This window comes from Sinocyclocheilus rhinocerous, unplaced genomic scaffold (genome assembly GCF_001515625.1).
Source record: "Sinocyclocheilus rhinocerous isolate Xijiao unplaced genomic scaffold, SAMN03320098_v1.1 scaffold433, whole genome shotgun sequence".
Classification (NCBI taxonomy): Eukaryota; Metazoa; Chordata; class Actinopteri; order Cypriniformes; family Cyprinidae; genus Sinocyclocheilus; species Sinocyclocheilus rhinocerous.
The window spans coordinates 1,399,898-1,422,687 of record NW_015627897.1 but is presented as its reverse complement, the minus strand read 5'-3'; the positions used below and the strand labels follow the sequence as shown (position 1 = coordinate 1,422,687).

At 38.0% G+C, this 22,790-nt stretch overlaps 3 protein-coding genes across 7 annotated transcripts in view; all 3 read right to left on the bottom strand.

The window, feature by feature from the left end:
- Positions 1-10,581, bottom strand: part of LOC107737005 (furin-1-like) — a 129,353-nt gene extending 118,772 nt beyond the window's left edge. For 2 of the 5 annotated variants that reach the window (XM_016548399.1, XM_016548402.1), the window contains exons 1-2: positions 7,790-7,846; positions 3,666-3,990 (exon numbers count right to left, since the gene is read on the bottom strand). In XM_016548399.1, coding sequence (XP_016403885.1) covers positions 3,666-3,842 — 177 coding nt within the window. In that variant the 5' untranslated portion in view covers positions 3,843-3,990; positions 7,790-7,846. Of the gene's footprint in view, positions 1-3,665; positions 3,991-7,789; positions 7,847-9,245; positions 9,671-10,516 lie in introns of those variants that run through there. The other 3 variants (XM_016548401.1, XM_016548400.1, XM_016548403.1) reach the window with 3 other exon arrangements.
- Positions 10,582-13,011: 2,430 nt separating this feature from the next.
- LOC107737027 (stereocilin-like) lies at positions 13,012-18,319 on the bottom strand. The gene is made up of 9 exons (XM_016548423.1): positions 18,186-18,319; positions 17,938-18,097; positions 17,676-17,845; positions 17,439-17,594; positions 17,224-17,366; positions 16,988-17,136; positions 16,788-16,885; positions 13,245-13,392; positions 13,012-13,109 (listed from the first exon to the last, which is right to left on the bottom strand). The coding sequence occupies exons 2-9, from the start codon at positions 18,059-18,061 to the stop codon at positions 13,021-13,023; spliced, it is 1,077 nt and encodes a 358-aa protein (XP_016403909.1). The 5' UTR covers positions 18,062-18,097; positions 18,186-18,319; the 3' UTR covers positions 13,012-13,020.
- A 759-nt stretch (positions 18,320-19,078) lies between these two features.
- Positions 19,079-22,790, bottom strand: LOC107737016 (stereocilin-like). The gene is made up of 11 exons (XM_016548412.1): positions 22,725-22,790; positions 22,457-22,643; positions 22,268-22,383; positions 22,059-22,191; positions 21,798-21,980; positions 20,606-20,755; positions 20,043-20,101; positions 19,719-19,842; positions 19,409-19,491; positions 19,190-19,325; positions 19,079-19,102 (listed from the first exon to the last, which is right to left on the bottom strand). Exons 1-11 carry the CDS (start codon positions 22,778-22,780, stop codon positions 19,079-19,081), a joined length of 1,251 nt encoding a protein of 416 aa, XP_016403898.1. The 5' UTR covers positions 22,781-22,790.

The following is a 22,790-nucleotide window of genomic DNA, read 5'->3' as shown; positions in this document are numbered from 1 at the left end:
AGCAAATATACTGCTGTGTAGTCCTGGCACAATTACGTGCCATAAAACGTCAGCTGCAGCCCAGGATCTTGCTTTCCCTCAACTTCAGCGCAAAACACCTGCAAGTAACCGTCTGGTTTCACAGCTGTGAAATGCTTCAAACGGATTCATTTCTGGTAATCCAAGCTCTTGTTTTCATCACAATAATAATCAATTAAATGGAACAAGGACTTTCTCACAGACAATTCTAAGTGATTTTGGGTGGGAGCCATAATTGTTCTGTGTGGGATAGTTGCCATGTACAATATACTGCATTAAAAGTAAAAAACAAAAACAAGCGCTCCACCATGACGACGTGGCCCTGGAGCGTCTGTGAATTATGATCATAAGGGAATGAAAGCAAAGATAACTACGATGGAACAGATGGATCGGTCTCATGCAGTCTCATACAAACTGAATCCTGACCAAGCAAGCAGGAAAATAATGAGATGAGGTATCTGGATGGTGTCCAGGACTTGAAGGTATCCACCTCTATAACCCATATTTTCTTTGCAGACTTCGGCATACTCGCAGCCTCCCTTTATAAATCTAATAATGGCACACCTCAATAACATAACCAAGTCACCTCATTTATTAATTCAGTCCATTCCCTCAGCCTTAACAGAACAACTTAAAATATCTTTAAGATTACTTAATTAACAGTGAAGCTGTGAAGCGTATGCATTCAGTTTAACATTCACATGCATTCAGTTTAACATGCACATCAAGTCATCAATATATTCTAATGAAATTGGTGGGTAGTTTTATGCAAATCCATTGCCTTTTGAAATATTACTGACTATGATATTCTGGTCTCTAGCTGGCGAAGACTTCCTTCAGTGCAAGTCTTTTGGATTTTCGTTTCATTGTTCGCTCAGAAAAGTAACAGCACACAAGCCGCATTATTTGAGGTATCGTTCATGTGCATAACAAGCGCTACATCCTAAAGTTTAATGCCTTTTTAATAGAGGTTTGCCTTTGGAACCACTAAAAACGGTACTAAAATCATGCTCAAGATTAAATTGACAACTTTTTAACTTGCTTTCCAAGTTCACCCATGACTTAAATGTTGCCACGCTCGAGAGCACATCAACGACTTATTCATGCCTCTCATTACATCACCTAAGAAAAACAGGAGAGTAAAGGAAAAACTATAAAAAAAAAAAAAAAAAGCATCTATAACTGCACAAGAAAAAGAGGAGGTTAGTAAAATCTGAAGCTTTTCTCAGTCTGCAGAAGAAATCCTCCACTTGGAACACAAATGAGATGTTAAAAACGTTAAGCCCCCGGCACTGGTGTAAGCAAACCATACGCTTTTCAAACTCGGCCAGCAGCGCTGTCAGCATGTCTCATCACACAATGTGGGTCTGGGGCTCAGCCAGGTGTGATTTCTGTACGGCAGAGCTGCAGTGAGAAAACCACGCTTCAATCTTATTACAAAAGATCACGGGTGATTTACAGTGATCCGTAGCAGCTCGACAGTCCAACAAAACATTCTCGGTTTCAAGCTCAAATGCATCTTGTGGCTTCAAGTTTCTTCCCCTACTTACGACTGTGAGCAGCAACAGTTTTGAAAGCTCACGGCATCAAATTACAAAATAGAATTACAATGCAAATGAAATTTAAATGTTTAGTTCTTAAACATGGATTAAAGGGGTCTGGTAGAGTGCCAAGAAATTATGCAGACTATTAATTAACCCCCATCAGAAATGGACTTAAAAATAGAAGTTCTATGATGTTCTAGCACAAGGGACTTTTAACACATTTATGGACACGCTTAGCATTTTAATAATAATAATAATCCCATGATGCACCACTTGTCATTTCGCTGGTCCTACAAAACCAATGCCAGCTTTGCCAATGATAAAAGCAGAAACATGTCTGTCGTAATGAACTTTGGTCAGCTGTGAAACCATCAGTCAGTGACACGAGTCGTCATGAATAAGCCATGAACCTGAGCACAGAAGCTGCATTTTAAAAATCGTGCACACGCACTGCCTCCAAACACTAAAAAATGGCAGCGCTATTAGTTAATCTCTCAAGAGATACAGGACTGTATGCCAGCGTAGACCCCGAGGCATTCATTTTCAGCAATTACTAACCGCAGAATATTCAGTGCTCCCTACAAAGCGTGCAGGGATCCATTCATCACCTGGCTTTACAGTACCATCTGGACACTGGGCTGTTTGTCTTTTAAAGTGAACCCATTACTGGAAGGACAGGCTGTAATATACATCTAAATTAATCATCTAACCTAATGAATTGGCTATCGACTTATATAATGTGCTTTCAATTACATATGGGGATTGAAAAATCTGATTAGCGTTCAAAAGTAAGAAGTTGTGAAAGTCTAATCGGAACAAAACCTACAAACTCTGCATGTGTTAAAAAAAAGCGTACATTGGTCAGGAAGTGAGGTCGCGGCTCATTCTGCTCAAGCTTACAGTCAAGGGCCTGTTACAAGCTGAGAATATCAAATGACAACCGGAGAACGAGGAAGATGTTTTATGCATTCCATCAGAGAGAGCAAGAGCATTCAGACGTAACATGCAGGAAATGTTCAAAATGCATGAATTTCATGAGAATGAGGAAATGAGAGGAAGAAAAGGACAAATCTGCATCTTTAATAATTAGAATATCATTGTGCAGTGGCACATTTTGAGATCTTTGCTTTAAAAGTTCACTTCAAAGTCATGTGGACGTGTTTGGGACTGACAACCATATTTACTAACAGTACTGCTAACAAATTTTCATGTTAATACAACAGCTAACAGAAGCAACACAAAGAAACATCTTATTTTAATTGAATAACTAAAGGCAGATCTATCTTCTATTGAGAGTTAATCTTAATGACACGTTAATCTGTCAAATCTTACTTTAACTGACCACAGCTTCATAAATCCTCCCAAAGAATAAACTGTGTAAACATAAACTGTACTTAACACACTAAATCATAACTGATAATAACCCTGAATTCAGCCTAAGGTGGTAGATCTCATGACTAATAAAAAATGTCCGGGTCATTTGTTCCCAAAATTAAAAGAAAAGAAGAAAAACACTTTTAATAAATAATAATAATAATAATAGTAAAATTATTTAATAAAATTTTACTTTTTTTCAAATGAAGGCTGTTTCCAGAACATGAAATTTTATACATAGTGATATTATTTATTTTTGTTTTTAATTAAGCACATATTCCTATTATGTGAAAAAAAAATCCCTTTTTCCAATATAAAACAAAGAATCATTTTGGGTCAAACAATGTGAGTCCAGTGCTTGGCCATAACTGATATTTAAATTGTACATTCATAAAGTATTCATTGTGATCGCATCTGTTCTTTGGACTTTACTTTTTGCTGTTATTTATACATTTAAAAAAATGAATAAAAAATAATAAAGTAATATCACAGTGCAAATAAACCTTAATGGAACTAAAACAATTTTCTTTATGAATTTTTCTTTTACTTTTGATTTTGAGGTGAACCATTACCCACTATTCTTCCTAGAACTAGTCTACGCTGGCAAAAGGCATCTCATGCAGCCAACAACTTTCATTTTGAATGAAACATGCATGCATGTAAAAGAACGTGCAACCCAAGAGAGCTTTCCAAACATACAAGAATTACTTGTCTGAACAGAAGACTCACCTTCCCGTGGTTTACAAAGCCATGCTTCCTAGCGATCCGGTTGGCTTCCTGCTCTCCCCCTGCGATGTGGACGGCCCATGTGTTGGTGTAAACCTTCTGTCCAACGGATGGCTGTGGCCCAGAGGTCACGAGAATAAGTAGTGTTCCGAGCGTCAATGAGACAAGCCTGAGATCCATCAGACACAATGGAGGGAACCAAGGCAGGAGTTCCTGATGTCACCAAGTCCTTCAGCACAGTGGCCCTCTGCTATATCCGTGCTTCCCTGGGCACATGTAGAGACAGAGCCGAGGAAGAGAGATGGACTCGGAACGGTTCAGGAATCACCTGGGGAGGGAAGTAGATGGAAGATTGCAGAATGAGTCATCTGAGTTGCTGGTACAATTGAGGATATGGATCACAGATGAGTTTTAATACCGCTGAATTGACTAACTGGTTAAAAATTAACAGCACACCCAAACAAACAAAGATTCATTTTGCTGGTGAGAGCTAAATGCAGGGGTTTGATTCCAATCAGTTACAGAACCTTAGTCATATTTTATTTGACGCAAATGTAAAAGAGGCTATGAGTAGGGTTCTATGATTTCTGCGATGCGGAAACACCGATGGAATTGCGGAATCCAGTCATAAACGGAATTTACTGTATAACACGGAATGTCACGGGATTTGCCAAGTTTTTGATGAATAAATCAAAAGTAGGTCAGTACACTTAAATCAAAACACGATATGGACTAGTGTCTATGAATATTAAGCCGCAAAAATACTATTTAAATATGACTGCTTGTCCTGTGTGTCTCTGTGTGAATGAACAAGCGCAGACGCATGGTTTTGTTTACTACACACATACTGAAGCGCATGCGACACTCGCGGTATTTTCAGCCTCTGTCGCAATAATCAATATATCGACTTATCGCGCAATATATGTACATGACCTCAATCATTTTTGGTGATGCAATATATCGGCCATTATATTTACTTAAAAATTAATGTCACCATGTTTTGTACATTCCACTTGCGCCTGTGTCTTTTGCAGCTTCTCGTACATAACGTGGTGAAGTCATGAGGTGCTAGTTCAAATTTAAAAAGTGCTTCTACAAAAAAAGTTTCATCTGCAGATATGGTCTTGTTTAGGGATCTGTGCCTTTGTGCATACGGACATCTGACTGCTGAGTAGTGATTGTGTTTTTCAGCAATAGTGTGCACCCTTCATTTACAGAGAAAAGAAGGTCAGGGAAAATCTGTAGATGGAAAAATCCATTTTGCATCCTTTGTGCATTTTTCTTTTTTTTCTACTTGTTACTTTGCACTTTTTGTTAGAACATTTTTATTTATTCAAGAGTTTGTTGACATTTGGAAGTGTGTAGGCCTTCTTGCATTATTATGCTGTTACATTATGATTATATATTCAGTGGCATAAAATGGTCTTTAAAATGCCAATAATATCGCTTATCGCAATTATTTCTGGGGCAATATATCGCACAACAAAAAGTTGTTATAGTGACAGGCCTAGTCAGATATACAAACAGCAACTCATCAAAGTTCGATTTAACTTAAAGAAACCGTGACAGAAACATTAGCTACTTAATGTAATAATAGTACTAGGAATATTTACCAGAAAAATTATTTACCAGAATTTATTTAGCAGGAAAATGTAAATACAAAACACAGTATTTCTGCGGAAAAAAAATTAATAATAATAAATGATTTTTTTTTAATAAAATCAAATAAATTAGAGATTTTGATTATTAATATTTCATTAAGCCATTAAAATGGAATCCAGAAAATTAATGGAAAACAGAATTTGGTAAAAATAAAACTGAATTTGAGAAAACAAAACATTTCATAGGGCTTTAAAAAAAAAAAATTGTTAAACTTTCAATAAATTGCCATTTAATATTGTAAGTTTCATGCTTTTTGATGAATAAAATTGTATTTAAGCATTAAAACAGAGTCTAGAAAAATTTAAATAGAAAAAACAGAATTTGGGAAAAATGTGAGGAGGTGAAGTAAATTTAATTCAATGTCTACCGGGGATCATACACAAAACATCTTTAAAAAAAAAAAAAAAAAAAAAAAAATCCAGAATGCATGAGCTGTGAATAATAAAGGGTGTTCACCTTGACAAAGATTTGAAGGGATCAGAAGGCATTTGTTTTCAAATTGAGTTGACAATTTGGCATGACTTGAGGAACAGCAAATTTACGCAACTGTGCAGCATCATGACACACTCACATGATTTGCCGGCTGATACAGCTGGATATCGTAGCGGAATACAAATGCAACAAATATTCTGTGCAACCTCCAGCGATTTAATTGCCATCAATGTACACGCTTCTTTAGATGCAACCTGAGACATTAATACTGTACAACCATCTACTAAAAATCATGCAGAGCCAAACACTACCAGCTTAGACTCGACTGCCCAAAACAAGCAGACGAAGTTTCAATTTTACAAGGTCTAATCTCTGAAAACGAAAAAAAAAACGGATGCTTTCTGACTTCCATAAGTGATGTGCCAAGTCATCATCTTTGTTGGTAAACCACCAGTAAACTGAAGATGGGAGGGAGGACAGCTGACTTATTCTTCTAGAGAAAAAGTCATCAACTTCCATGTTCAGTTATGACAGACTGTCATCTCTTTGCAAAACCATCCCATCGCTTCTCCTCTCTTATGACTAAGCAAATGCTGATGCAAGACTCTTGTTGACTTGAGGCTCAACTTGCCATAAACTTAAGACATTGAATAAGGAATAAAGCAGCGTACTCAATTTACCCTCTGCTTCGTCCATTCATTTAACTGAAGGTAGAGAAAAATATACTTTTTTCCCCGGAAACCACTTTCATTGACTGTTGAGATGAGTTGGCTTGCAATTTATTTGATCTTATAAAAGAAGAAAAAAAAAAACTTTTAGAAAAAAATAAAAACCTTTCTTGTCCTGAACAAGTCTGGATCACCTCAGCAGAACTAGGCTATCTGATGATTCAATGCACGTACTATAGGTGGAGCGATTCATGCCGAGTCCGGTTGACCTGTCCACACCCTTAATGGCCTCTTTCATAAATCACATAAACGCTGGTTACACAGTCTCATTGGATAAAATGAGTGCTTTGTGTAAACAAGAAAGGCAATTGAAATTATGTCTCACGATCTGATAAAACAACCCATCTTGTGCTCACATTTGCATTCGGTTTCACATAAAGGCCAAAAACAAAACTGCTGGCATTTCCTTTCAGGACAGAGCTATTATTCCTCATGACAAATGTTGTGCTCATTGCTGTGTTGGTTTAAATGACATGTCCTTTTTTACATGCTCTTTGATTCTCAAATGTCATTATCACCATAACAATGTCAAAAGAATGCTGTCAGATGTGTTAAACTGGACTTCTTTGAAACCCAGAATCAGACGCACTACCTGTTATACCAGAAATGTACCATCAGGAAAGAAAATATACATATTCTGAAACATAGATAGGATTTCATTAAACTCAATATGCTGCATAAAACAGCATGTATGTACCTAAAAGTCAAGTTTTAACCTAATTTTTGTTGTTTTTATTGAAATTATACATGTATAAGGAAATCGCCCAGCATTTTAAGTTTCAGATTTGAAAACACAACAATAAAATAAAATAAAAAACAATGACAGAATTCCGGCTACATAAAGCTTGTAATTGTATTACCTCTAGTACACTAATTCAGCTTTACTGTAAAGTAAACAGTTTACAGCAGTTTTTGATCACCACAAATCAGTAAACACTGTTTATGAGAACACTGAAATATTACTACAAAGCTTTGACAACTGAGCCAATTTACCTCGTAAGATCAAAGTACTACACACGCATAAACAAAATTAGACTATACATATTCCAAGACCATCATTTTCACAAAGTATTTCACAAACATTAAAACTACACTTCTTTTGCAAAAACAAATAAATAATAATAATAATAATATAAATAAATGTTTAAGAAAAAAACATTCACAGAAAAACATGAAACAAACGGTTTACATGCAAGTTAACATGCACAGCGATTTATATTAACTTAGTAATAGACTACAGGTCACTTAGCCCCCTACACAATGTTTTTATCAGGTCAAGATAAGAAAAAAAATCACGATACTCACTTGAGCACTGAACCAGTGTCTAACTCAGATTAAGTAGGCTAAGCACTAAGCAAGAAGTGCATAACTTTACTGACAGCAATTTAAAGCTGTGCCAGCCCTGATTTCAAAGTACACCCACTCATGACATCACAACATGGTTAACACTTAACAGGGAGAGGAAACCGGCACAGAGATGTTTGACGGTAATTGTCGACCACTTGGAAAAAAAACTCAAGGCAGGATGCAAAATGTGGGACTTTTAGATTCATACAAGTCTGCTTTATCTGAAAATGTTGAACGGAACCTACATTTTATTAGTCTGCTTTATATATGCAATCCATTCTTGATTTCAAAACACAAGCGAATGCTTGTTCCAAAGAAGAGACAAACTTTGTTTCCTGGCAAGCATTACACTTGGATTGGTAATGGCTGAAACATTAGTCTCATGAGGAAGAAGAACGAAAACATGATCAATTTAACTACTTCGAGGGTAAGAAAAACACCAGCAAAAAAAACAAAAAAACATTAACTTTGACATGGGGATCCATGCACTTCATGCATTACATTAATAACAATACTTTTAATAAATGTATAAAATAATGTTGAACACTCTACTTAACAACAACAGAACAAAACAGAGCATACACTGATAATAGACAGAGCACCCACACTTAAAAAAATAAAAAAATAAAAAACTATGCTTCTCACAGAACTAACTTGTCTGAGGCATTTTTGTGATAACTTTTTTTAATCAGTATCAAAGTTCTTTTTTTCTCATATGTGCAAGAAAACAAGAGTTTAAAATGATATGACACACAGTACCATTAAATAATGCAGCTACACAAATAAATAAGTTAAAATTTACACACATACACATATATACATATATATATATATATATATATATACACACACTTTTTAAATTTTAAAGTGTGCAAATTTGTGTTCACACTAGCAGGGTAACCACAGATGGGAGGAAGGTTAACAATCAGAATGTTCACTTAAAAGTGTTCAATATCTATTCTTTTTAATATATTATTTTTAGCTTTACTGAGAATTGTTGAGAAACTATGAGAATTGTTTTGCTTGGAAAACATGTTTATGCTGTCTGTCTTAAAATTAATAACAAAATATGAAACCTATTTTTTCATATTTTAATTACATTAAGTTTCAAGTGTCCAACAACCTTTAGGGGAACACATACACAACATACGATTGTTTCTGCATTTCTTGTGCTTTAACTTAACAACTGTTCACCCATGTGTCTTTTTAAATAAATCTATTCTATAGAATAAAATAATGTTATCAGAGGAAGATAAGTATTCAAAGAGGTAGTCATAATACATTCTTATGTGGTTCACATAAGTTTGTAGACTAACGTTACTATTAGTACGGAACAACTCATATGCCATTTCAACACAAGACACAACAATCCTCACAGTACTTCATAAGTAACGTTACTAAATTAATTTCTTACCTCAACAGCATCAGCTTCTAATCTTCCGTTTCCTTGGATACAACGTAAATCCACTAAACCTGTCCACAGACACGACGGAAAGTCCTCCGTGTTTGACTGACCCAAAAACAAAGCTAAACTCAAGACACCGACGAAGTAGTGTTGTCAAGAGGAGAGACTCAAGTGTCCTGACGTACTGGACTGTCCTAAAGTCCACCGCACTCATCTTACTGTACAATAGGGAAACTTTGCGATAGGTTTGCTTGCTCTGTCGCACGTAACGCGACGCTAAGGCATCACTGAGACCCGGTTCGTCTGAGCCACCATTGGACCGATACGCCAACATAGTTACGGACGCATGCTAGAACGTTTCAAAACGGCAAAATCAAGTAAACAAAAACAATTAATAAAAAAAATACACCTCTATCCAGGGACTGGATTGGAGAGGCGGTCTTAGCACTGCTTCTCAGGAAATACGTCACAGATCTACGCAACGAGATGCGACGCGGTGTCACGCGGTGTATGATTTGCTTGCGCCATCTGCTGGATACACATGCGCCGTTTACTTCAAAAAGACAAGTTTTTTTTTTTAAAGATTAGTAACGAAAAATAGAAAACAAATATAATCCACCGAGATACAAAATGCTTACAATATAAATATTGTAAGGGTGTAATTTTTATACTTTATTACAAGCTTGCAGGTTTGTGTCTATTCAAATTAAAGTTAACTTTCATATTTTTAACTTTCATATTTTTTATAGGGAAAATGAAGCACCTGGATATGTAAAATATACTAGATATATATGATCTGTCAATTTGACATAAAATACAATTATTGTACTCAAAAAGCTCATTAAGAATTTTACTTTAAGTATTGACATGATTATCGTATGCATTTTTTCCACTTCGTATTTTCCTTTTAGTGCTTCTCCAGGAGCCTTACAGACGGTTAAATAAATAAATAAAATCGAAATATTTTGCAAAGTACTACAATGACATGTAACATATAAACTTTGTTTTGTATGCATGTACACTACAATGCAATGTTGTTGTATTCTGTATTATGCATTTTCACGCTAACTTTAGCAACCAAAACAAAAATAGTATTTAGTCGCGCATGCGCAGTTCACTTTCAAACCCCAAACGTGTTGGATTTTATGTTCGCACAATAGTCTGCGTTGAATCTGATCATTCTTCTTTATTTTATCATAAACGTGATCATGAAACTCTCTTTAGTATGTTAGAAAATTTAAATATGTTAATTTTGATATTAAACGCAACAGCAGTCTTACCACTCCTCGAGTAGTACGATGAAGCAAAGCACCCTTCAAGTAGGAATGCAAATTAGGCGAGTAAATGCGTCCTCTCTCGAGCGCCCATCAATTAGATTGAGAGCATCTACCCACAGCTGACTTAATGATCCAGCTAATGAAGCTCCTGAAGCCCAAACTCATTATGGTCACGTCAAGCGGGATCACGTTTCAAAGCGTATATTTCATTTCATATTTCCCCGCTTGCTTGCAATTATGGTCATATTTAAGCATCGGTGGTTTGATGGCCAAAGGTCAAGCTATGTTTTATTTGTCAGTAGTCTTTGTGAAAGGCAATGTAATGGACTGACAACTCATTATGTAGACGGACAGTTTGTTAGCGAACTGTATTTCATTATGAATGCATTAGAAACTTTTTGAAAAGCTTTTGCCCCTTAACCCAAAAGTTACAGTTGTCTCTGCAGTCATGGAAGGATTAGATTTGTTTGCAAAAGTCTTGGACGTAAACACAAAATTGATGCAGCATCACATGGTCTACAGAATAATTTAGAATCTGGTTTGTTTATTTGTGCATTACTGAAGTGTCTGATTAATCTGTGTATACAGAACCATGCAAGAGATGGTGGAGACTTTAATATAGGTGGCATGGTGGATAGTGTGCATATTAAGATGCATTTGAACTTCTGTATTCATTGGTTCAAATTAGTTCTCTGTACCTTCTTGTGTGCCCTCCACTGTTTTTTTTTTTTCATTTAAAGGCAGCAAGCCCAAAATCTTTTACATACAGTATAAAGTTAATTGCCTAAACAATGTTGTCCAAACACTGCTTGATATCTGTTTTATTGAGGAAATTTATTTAGTGTACTTAAAGGAATAGTTCACCCAAAACGGAAAATTTACTTGAGTTTGTTTCTTCATAGGAGCAGATTTGGAGAAATTCAGCATTAGGCTACATCACTTGCTCACCAATGGATTCTCTGCAGTGAATGGGTGCCATCAGAATTAGACTCCAAACAGCTGATAAAAACATCACAATAATCCACACCACTCCAGTCCATCAATTAATGTCTTAAAGGGCACCTGTTATGCCCCTTTTTACAATATGTAATAGGGCTGTGCAATTAATCACATGCGATTGTCAAGCGCATCTCGTCAGTAAAGCCGGTTCCGTGATTAGTAGTAAATCTCCATCACCTGCTTTCAGATGGAGCGGCATTTACTACACAGAGCCGTAGTTCACTGACAATTAGGCAATATCGTGTTCATAATCGCAGATGAATCACATTCGATTATGAACGCGATATTGCCTAGCTTGTCATTGAACTATGCTCTGTCTATTAAATGCCGCTCCATCTGAAAGCAGGTGATGGAGATTTCCTACTAATCACGGAACCGGCTTTACTGACGAGATGCGCTTGACAATCGCATGCGATTAATTGCACAGCCCTAATATGTAATATAAGTCTCAGGTGTCCCCAGAATGTGTCTGTGAAGTTTCAGCTCAAAATACCCTACAGATCATTTATTATATTTATTATTATTATTATAAACTTCTGATAGACGGTTTTCTGAGCGCAAACATCCGTAGCACGCGTATAGAAAGTGGCTGCACACAGCATGTGAGTACTTAGTTCTCTTTCACAGACGAGTTTATGTTAAAAACACACATAAGTTACAAAAACACAGTCAGTTATGTTTGTGAAGGTAAACATCTGGGAAAGAAATTGCATGTTTATATTAGATCTGTGTATTAAGTGACATCAGCATAATGTACAGTACCTATACTGCTGACTATGCTATTAATATGACCCCAAGAATAAAATGAAAGCAGAGAATCACTTACTGCTCTGGACTGAATAACGTCTATAGTCGTAATAAGAAGACATTTCTTACTTGAATGCTGCTTGCTAAATGCTCTAGCGTGAAGATAAACATTGTGTGTCAATCAACAATCGTGGGTGGGGCTGGTAAATTGTGATGTCACACTTTACGGATTCTGTGATCGGCTTGCTCTGAGACGCTGCTAATGATATATGGAGATTTAAAAAAAAAAAAAAGGAGCGATTTTTATCAGTATAGGTTGGTTGTGTACACACACTGCCAACACATTTCTGTCCAAACAACATGTGAAAGTGAATTTTGCATAATAGGTGCCCTTTAAGCGAAAAGCTGCATATTTGTAAGAAATCCATCATTATGGCGTTTTAACTTTAAACCGTTGCTTCTGGCAAAAATACAACTCCATAATCCATAATAACTCTTCCAGTGAAAAAGTTCATCCCCTGTTGTCCTCTCACATCAAAATCCATCATCATATTTGTTTAGAACTGTTTTGGACTGTTTTCTCTTGTAGAGTCGTGTGGATTATTGTACTGTTTTATCAGCTGTTTGAACTCTCATTCTGACGACACCCATGTTGACTTTAAATAATGCTTGAAGTATTAGTTTTGCATTTGAGTTGGCATTTATTATATATTTAAGAATTCAATAAAGAGGAACAAATAAAAAGCCTCGGGTTATAATCTTTATAACAGTATCCACAATGTACAGACAAAAAGTAATAAACATTTTCTGAAGCTGCCGGCAAACCATAACGATGGAGCCTGGTTCCTGCCTGCAGAGACAAATATATTTTTATAGTAAAATGACAGACTAATAAAACATCAACAATTACTATATGCAATTCTTTTCAGCTACCAAAGCATATTTAGTTAAGAATCCAAATAACGACATCCAAAATACTGCTCACCTCTGTGCTCAAGCATTAATTCGCCTTCATACTGGGCCATGACAAGTGCTTGTCTTTGTTCATTGTCTAATTCTGCCCACTGCTCCTCTGTCACGGCACACGCTTGTTCAGAGCTCAGCCAAGACAGCTGCGTGGCACTGAATACCACCTGAAATAATGAGAAACATGTCTGATGAACCAACCCTGGCAACAATTTGGGGTCTTCCTTGCAATGATTGTTGGTTGGAAGCTCCAAGTCATTCAGAGAAAAACAAATGGCTTTTTAAAAGGTCACTACAAATACTTATTAGCATATGCACTAATATTCAAAACTACATATTTTCAAAATCAACTAGTCGATAGATTGCTTCAACAACCCACCAATCAAGTAACTGACCTAATCTGGATGACCTGCACAATTACGCTGGTTTAGGGTTCACATGATCTTGCTCAGAAGCTTTTCTTAGGGTGTATTTGCATAAGAGAAGTGTTATTGCATTTAACAACAAAAATGCATCTTTTTTTGGAGACATGTTTTGAAAGTCGGGTTATTTTAAACCAGATGTACAGCATCGTAATGTGGAACCACAACCAAAGTGTCTGTCTGAATGCATTTGGCTCTAACAAGGGTGCTATAGAGTAGAAGAATTGAAAGATGCAAGTTTTCTGAGACTTTTAACGTATAAACTCTCTAAAGGTTTGGTCACGTTTACTGTTCTTCTGCAAATTTCACAGATGAAATCCAGCCATTTCAATAGGAATGACTGAGAATTTCACTGGATGGTGAAATATTTCCCTTTGCAGATTTCGCAAAAGGTTCAAGTTTGTCACACAGATTTGGTGTGTTGACCAACAGAAAGCTGCATGATTTGAAAGTCACTTCTGTGTGAGCTATGCTTCATACAATGTTACACTATTGACAATAGACAATGGACCTTTTTTCAGTTAAAGGGATAGTTCACCCAAAAATGAAAATTCTGTCATTAATTACTCACCCTCATGTCGTTCCAAACCCGTAAGACCTTCGTTCATCTTCCATAGTCCATGTGACACCAGGGGTTCAACCGTAATTTACAAAGCTACGAGCATACTTTTTGTGCGCAAAGAAAAAAATAAAATAATTTATTCAACAATTCTTCTCCCCGAGTTACCATCTTCCACCATTTTGGAGAGTACCCCAGAACGTAATCAACATAATCAGCGTTGTTTACGTTTAGCATGCGCGCGCTGTCTACTGAACGTAAACAATGCTGATTATGTTGATTATGTTGATGTACTCTCCAAAATGGCGGAAGACAGTAACTCAGGGACAAGAATTTGGAACGTCATGAGGGTGAGTAATTAATGACAGAATTTTCATTTTTGGGTGAACTATCCCTTTAAAGGTGAGGTATGTATTTTTTCAAAAACGCTTTAGAAAACTGAGTCGGGCCGAGTACCAAAACAGACTTGTAGCCAATCAGCAGTAAGGGGCGTGTCTACTCATGATATGGACGAGAGAGCGCTCATTAGCCGAGCCGAGCAACAGAAAGATAGAGATGGCGGATAAAACACGAAAGAGGAAAACGTCTGCGGAACAAAAGAAGGCTTACGATAAGGCAAGAAGTAGGATCCGTGTAAATATCTGATCAGCTTTCCAGCGCTGGAGAGAACTCAAGGAGCGGAAGGCGATCGGACGCCGAGGTTGCTTTGTTTCTCACACCGTGTCTACACCGGGACCAGGCCGCAACAGCTAAAGTCTGTTTACACCGGACGCGACAAAGCAATCGTTGAAAATCATTTGAAATTTGTGTCAACACATCATAAATAGAACGCAGCAGCAGTTTTCTGTCGGGGATTCTGTCTACATCCAGTGTAGACGGCATCACTGATTATAACGAGTTCTATAGTATTTTGCCGCGCCGCTCACGTATCGAAAGTGTAGACACGGTGTAACATTGGTTTTGCTTTGTTTCACAGAACTAATCGTTGCCTGGGTTGCGTACGTATGTGTTGGGTGGAGCTATCAAAATAGGGGCGAGACGCTTTTGGGGTAGGGGCGTGTTTGTTTTGGTGATTTGAAATATCAACATTGCCTACCAGAAATCACTTACCCCACCTTTAAGTTTGGAGGTTGTTTGGTGAATTTTGCAGACAAAATCCAGTCATTTCAATTAGGTGTAAAATTTCCTCAATTTTGCAGCACATTCATATTTGTCACACAGATTCGGCGCATTTCCCAAAATAAATCTGACTGGTTTGAAAGTGGCTTCTGTGTGAGCTGTGCTTCAAAAATGCTACAATAGTTGACAAACTGTTTTTTAAAACAGCCAGTCAAAAGTGCATGACCAACATGAATATAAGCGTAATCTTCGTGGTGAATTTTTTTGCCCTCGCACGAAACTCTAAATCGCACCAGTTCTTATTGGAATGACCAGATTTCGCCCACGAAAATTTGCCAAGCAGCGATACATGTGACCATGCCTTGAGACAATTAGTAAAATATTAAGGTCTTATGTTTAACAGGAGGATAGAAAGTGAAAGAGAATGAATAAAAACAGAGATGTCCATCACTCACAGTGAATTTTCTTGGAGGTATCAGGGTTATTGCTGCTGGTGTAAGTCCTTCCACTTGCTCTTTTATTAGTGCAGATAATACCATATCCTCCAGCCCAGCTGAGGACACAGAATCAGTTTGTTTTATTCTTTTTGTAAGCCTGCCTAATTTGGCATGTGTATATTGTCCATTGAACTGATTGTAATCGAATCCACCGTCAGTACCTGCCAAAGTCCCAATCTCAGTGAAGACCTCAGAGCCCCAGCTGCTGACTGGACCAAAGCCCAGAGGACTGGATAGGCATGACGTCAGCGCCTCGGTCTGCTGCTCAGAACACGGCAGTACCATCTCCCCCAGAAACAAAGCAGCCACACTAATGGACACAAACACAGTGCTTTCAATGGTTTTGAGGTGAATCGTTTTGTATTTTGAATTGTGTAAACTGATTTTCACCGCTGACCTCAGGTTGAACGGGTCTAGATGGGAAATTTCAGAGGAACTGAAGCCACAAAGCAGATGTCCAAAGGAAACAAGCTCCACCACACCAAGCTCTTCAGGCTTTTGTTTAAGTCGCTTCATTATACCAAGGACAACTGCTCTCATCTGTTTAAAAAATAACTAGATGTATCTTTCCAGTTTAGGACTTAAGGCTAATCCGAACAACTAAAAACGTACTTTCTTTGCGTTCCACCCATTGAGGTCCCCAAGATGGGCCACCACAGCCAGATTGGACAAGTTGACAGCTTCTCTCTCTCTTTGACAAACTGTTTTTTAAAACAGCCAGTCAAAAGTGCATGACCAACATGAATATAAGCGTAATCTTCGTGGTGAATTTTTTTGCCCTCGCACGAAACTCTAAATCGCACCAGTTCTTATTGGAATGACCAGATTTCGCCCACGAAAATTTGCCAAGCAGCGATACATGTGACCATGCCTTGAGACAATTAGTAAAATATTAAGGTCTTATGTTTAACAGGAGGATAGAAAGTGAAAGAGAATGAATAAAAACAGAGATGTCCATCACTCACAGTGAATTTTCTTGGAGGTATCAGGGTTATTGCTGCTGGTGTAAGTCCTTCCACTTGCTCTTTTATTAGTGCAGATAATACCATATCCTCCAGCCCAGCTGAGGACACAGAAGTTTGTTTTATTCTTTTTGTAAGCCTGCCTAATTTGGCATGTGTATATTGTCCATTGAACTGATTGTAATCGAATCCACCGTCAGTACCTGCCAAAGTCCCAATCTCAGTGAAGACCTCAGAGCCCCAGCTGCTGACTGGACCAAAGCCCAGAGGACTGGATAGGCATGACGTCAGCGCCTCGGTCTGCTGCTCAGAACACGGCAGTACCATCTCCCCCAGAAACAAAGCAGCCACACTAATGGACACAAACACAGTGCTTTCAATGGTTTTGAGGTGAATCGTTTTGTATTTTGAATTGTGTAAACTGATTTTCACCGCTGACCTCAGGTTGAACGGGTCTAGATGGGAAATTTCAGAGGAACTGAAGCCACAAAGCAGATGTCCAAAGGAAACAAGCTCCACCACACCAAGCTCTTCAGTCTTTTGTTTAAGTCGCTTCATTATACCAAGGACAACTGCTCTCATCTGTTTAAAAAATAACTAGATGTATCTTTCCAGTTTAGGACTTAAGGCTAATCCGAACAACTAAAAACTTACTTTCTTTGCGTTCCACCCATTGAGGTCCCCAAGATGGGCCACCACAGCCAGATTGGACAAGTTGACAGCCTGTAGCTCTCTTTCTCCCATCTCAGTCACTATACAACCCAGTTCCAACATCTGTTCTGGTTCAAGCTGCTTCACTGGTTTATACACCTAAAATAATGGTTGTCATATGAGATCAAACATTTGATAATCAATGAGCAACAACATTTGGTCAAGCAGAAGTAGCTTAACTGGTCTGAGTTCCATCCAAAGTGCTTCACGTTGCTCGGCATCAAGTGTGTCATCCTGACCAATGAACTCAACACACATCTTCAGCTCCTTCCTCTTTATTCGATTCAGCTGATAGGACCTCCAGGCCGATGGAAATGTCCCTTTAATGTCTGCACAGCTTGGAATGGGCCCTAGTAGGCAACAGTATATGATTTACCTTTCCGAAGAAGTCATAAATAATATCTAATGGATTCTGTAAATGAATGCAGCACACACAACTCACCCCTTCTCATCCACCATCGACCTTTAACGATCCTGTGGGTGAGACCGTTCATCTTTTCTCGTAGTCCTTTCAGATCCAAACAAGCCTTTCCCAATTCGCTGCTTTTCCAAAGCCACTGGCTCATCAGGACCTGCTCAACTGTGTCTTTACCTAAATCACCCTTGATGGAAGAAGGAAGATGTTCAACGTGATGTTATCCTGCACAATATCGAGCTTTAATTGAATGGAAAGGCCTGTGTTTCCCTTACCAGTGGCAGAGATCTTATCTGCTGAGGTGAAAGGGTGAACAAAAGTCTACCCACATGCTCAACATCCCCAACCGTCCATGTTTTCAGATCTCTGTTGCAAACAACAGGAACTTTGTCAAATTCCCAGTACAGATGCAATTTGTAATTTGCTTGCCGTGTGGAACTACATTTTGCAGTTGCAGTCAGAACAAAGAGGTTGTCAACAGACCATTTTCAGAGATGCCCTATCAGTGGAGACAAAAGGATACCAAAAAATAAATAAATAAATAAATACCAAACCACATCCATATAATCATAGCCGCGGGAACGTATTTTGTCCAGGGGGGCTGAGAAATAAAACTTGTGGGGAAGGGGGAGTCACGTGACAAGAGTGATGCGAGAAGACACTATGATGGCGGATCCAAAAGAGTTACTTTTAATAAAACTTTAATTTCTTCGTTTAATAGCCTATAAGTGAGTGTCTAAAAAACCATGGCAACAAATGGTTTTTTTTTTAAGTCAGTTTAAGAAGTTTAATAAGTTGAAACAACTTTCACAGTCAATTTGATTCAACTTGACTCATGTTTAACCGTTGCTTCTTGTCATTGTAGGCTTAGGCTACTTTTTTCAATACATTTTAATGAATATACAAATTAATAAAATGAATTTTATTTATTTTTTATTACATATTGTTCATTCATTTATTTTTAACACCGCACCCCCAGCACCTCCATTTTTTCGTGGGCGACACTCCAGGGGGTGCCCAGCACCCCTACTTCCCGCGGTAATGCATATAATCCACATTTTTGGAAATGCATTTCTGCATTCTGCAACAGTAAAACTAGATTTCAATTAGGGTTGGGTTTTTTTTCTAAAAAATAAAAATGAAAATGAAAATGTGGTGACAATGCGAGCTACTGGATGAAGGCATAGTTCGTCTGGGTCACTGTGAAACTTCTATGAAATGTTGCACTGCATTAACTTCAGTCATGAAATTTGAAAATCCACAATAATTTTGTGCTTACGAGTACATCGATAGCTTTCTCTGCAAGGGCCGTTTGCTTGTGTCGTGGAAGCTGGAGAAAGTCAATAAAGTGTTGTCGAACATAGTCCAGTACACTATTGAGTGAGGAGTTAGACAGGTTCTCCAACATGGTCAGCCTGAGAGACAAAATACAACAGTAGGACCATGTATGTAAAAGAACAAACTAATGAGAATCTGGATAGACAACCGCTGATCTTACGGTAATCTTGCAGCAAATGAGGGGTCTAAGTCATTTAGATCAATATCAGGCCGTTTCCGTAGCTCCACCACAACGCATTTCTTCTGTTGAAACATAACATCAATGTTGTTCATTTTCCACAGACAGGCTAAAAACCTCCCTTGTGTCATATACTGTACATTATTGGTGGGGAACATGGGGAACAAAAGTGCCATGGGCTATGTTAAATAATGTTACTTAATCAAAATATTATAATCTCTGCATTTTGCATTTGGACAGCAAAGGCTTTTAATGTTAATGTGTATATTAATAAGATTTCTCATATTCTTACCAAACCAGGTCTAAGTCCTCCTGGCAACTTAGTGATGAATTGCAACAATTCAGAAAAGCCTGACTCATTTACCCAAAGCTTCAGCCATTCACAGCTCATGCCACCAGCAATGCGACCTAAATCTCTTCAGTGGAAATAAAAATGTATGAATGTTTATAAAATTTGAAAACAACACAAATATAAAAACAATGCATATTTTTTGTGCTAGAGATCCAGATTATGATGCAACTAAGACCAGCATGAATTTCCAAAGAAAAATATAACAGGTGAGGCTAGCTGACCAGTCAACAATCATAAAGTACAGTAATGCTGGATATCACTTACAGTATTGACTCCCTTGTGATGTTTACGGTCCGCTGAATCATTTTGAACAGCATTTGAGCCTGTTGTGTCAAATACAACAAGTGAGTCTGAGAAACTGGATCGCCCTCAAGGATGTATCTGATACACTTTTGGCTGAGACAAGGTCTCTTTAATGTGGGTGATTATTAATTCATATTCCCTGGTGGAGGCTATTGTACCACATTAAGATCAATTTGCTTGATGGCAGTTGAGGGGCTCAGATTATTAATTTACTGAAAGGCTCCTTTGAAGCATGACAAGTAATCCACCAAAGAACTTGAGATCAGCTTTGTCTGGCAAGAGCAGTACAGGGCACTGAATGTACAGAGTGCTAGAGTTGAATATTCAGTGCTTCTATAGTTTCTTTAAAATGCTTATTTCAATTGCTGAGAGAAAATATACATTTAACATTAAAAAGATCTGATCTTCCTGGATAGTGCTAGCTGAAGACTTCTATGTTTTTGTGCATGATATGCAACATTGACAATCTGTGAACTAGAAAAAGCAAGTTTGCCAAAACCAAAGGTATGAAATTAGGTTTGTACCTGTTGGTGAGACCATGGCATATGCTTATACACAGATATGTGATGAAGGACCGTCTCTCCATCTAGATCTGACATTAATTTCCTCAAGGAGACGAATGGTAGAAGACATTCCAACTGCCGTGTTATATTTGCAGACGTGCCTTCCAGAGCCTTCAAACAAACAGCATGTGTTATACACCAACAGACCAAACCAAATCTAATGCATAAACGCAAATGGAAAATGGGGAAATGGTGATTGTTTTGTACAGAGTTTAAGCACTAGAAGTTCGAACCTGTTGGAGTGCGAAATGGACCATCGCTCGATGAGCAGGTTGCAGGTGAGCCAGCATTAATCTCCAACACCGACAATCAGGTGTAGATTCAAGTACAACCAACTTTCTCAAGAAAGAAGGCCCCAGACCAGGAAACAATGGCTTCAGTCTGCAGAGCATGTTGGCACTGAACTAAACAGGATTGAGACTGTGAACACAGGACTCACTAAAGGTAAGCATCGTAATTGTACTGGTGTGTATATCTTACATGTGTTTCTTCTGCTATTTTGTTCAGTATCTGAAATGCCTGCATTAAAAGAAATGGAAAAGGGTTTTAATATAGAGATAAAATTATGCAATATATTTACACTGACTATTTACAATATCATTCTATCAGTGTTGTACAAAATTTACAATTGAGAACCTGGCTTCATCCAATTCACGAGTTGGACTTTGAATTGAATTGGAACTATTGAAATTATAGGAAGAGGAATCTATCTATGGCATCTATGGTTCCATGAAGAACCTCTATTCTAATCTATCTATCTATCTATCTTAGAGGCATCCAATCCTGTTCCTGGAGGGCCACTCTCCTGCAAAGTTTAGCTCCAGTTAAACAGACCTGAACCAAGGTAATCAAGGTCTTCCGGATTACTAGAATGGTCCAGGTAGGTATGTTCAACAAGTTGGAGCTAAACCCTGCAGGACGTTGGCCCTGCAGAACCAGGACTGGACACCCCTGATATACAGTATCATTAAGGCTTATGCAATTTCAGGCTTTAAGTCAACAGTCAATGTTTGTCTTGGCAAACTTTGGTTTTCAAGTAAAAAATTAGTTTAATTCTACTTCCTTATATTCAAATTAGAATTTCAATTGTGCATCCTGTTCAAATTAAGAAACTAAATTGTAACTTAAAAAGCTTTCATTCTAATGGTCTTACCTGAGCAGGTGGGAAAGTTGGCATACCCGGCAGAGTTACCAGATCCAACAACTCGTTTGAGGACAACGGCTCCAAAAATGAAGCACCCATTTGTGGCAGCATACCATGTAACGAGGCCATTGCCGAAGTTGACAAGATACTGGCATTTAAAGATTTAAGGGCTGTCCCAAGCCAATGTGAAAGCTGCAGATAAAAGAACTCTTCATGAATAACACTTGATATTATTACACGATGCACAATATCCAAAAAACCAAGGCTCACTCTGCCACTTCCACTGATGTGTCCCTCTGATACACATTGTGCCAGCTGCTGCCACAGGACAGGTGAGAGATTCGATGAAGACAATAACTGTTGTAAGTCCTCAGAGTTCAGGTAACATATGAGAACTCCTAACCTGTTGTGAGAAACACAGTGTCTTGTATTTGTTTGTAAATTTACAAATGTCATATGATGTTGAACTGAATTTGTACTTCATTATGTTGTCACTCGTCAGGTTCTTCCCCCGGCCGAACACAGTACGAAGTACATGGTGCCCCCTTGTGGCATCCAGACTGCTGTTCCCCAGCATCTCCATTAAGGGCGTGAGCTGTCAACCATTCACGTTACTTTCGGCAAGTGAAAAGAAAAAAGCAGGATCTCCTGAATGAGACATTACTTACTTGTTGAGATGTGAGCTGCTGAAAGTGACTGACTGGGAGATGTGGAAGTAGAGGCAGAATGGAGCTGAGGAAGTATGGAGGCCACGAAGGCACATCTCCAGCTATGCTGGACTGTAACAGGCGTTTTATGAAGGCTTGTTTTTGTGGAGACTTCATCTCAGAGCTGTGATCACTAATGGCCAGCAGTCTGGAGCGAGTGAATATAATAATTGAATTAGGAGGACACTGGGCTAAATCATAAAATATAGTTTCGATATGATCCACTTACACACTTTCATTGACCATGAGGGAGGCAGGGAAGGTCATAATGTCTGAGACAGACATGTACGGTATA

Bases quoted from the DNA above. Each gene is read 5' to 3' on its own strand.
- LOC107737027 (XM_016548423.1), bottom strand. From the start codon at position 18,061: ATGAGCCAGTGGCTTTGGAAAAGCAGCGAATTGGGAAAGGCTTGTTTG. The intron at 17,846-17,937 runs GTGAGTTGTGTG...GTTGCCTACTAG, and splicing joins TCGATGGTGGATGAGAAGGG to GGCCCATTCCAAGCTGTGCA. The intron at 17,367-17,438 runs GTAAGTTTTTAG...TTTTTTAAACAG, and splicing joins ATGGGTGGAACGCAAAGAAA to ATGAGAGCAGTTGTCCTTGG.
- LOC107737016 (XM_016548412.1), bottom strand. From the start codon at position 22,780: ATGTCTGTCTCAGACATTATGACCTTCCCTGCCTCCCTCATGGTCAAT. The intron at 22,384-22,456 runs GTAAGTAATGTC...AATGGTTGACAG, and splicing joins AGCAGCTCACATCTCAACAA to CTCACGCCCTTAATGGAGAT. The intron at 21,981-22,058 runs GTGAGCCTTGGT...TTTTATCTGCAG, and splicing joins ACATCAGTGGAAGTGGCAGA to CTTTCACATTGGCTTGGGAC.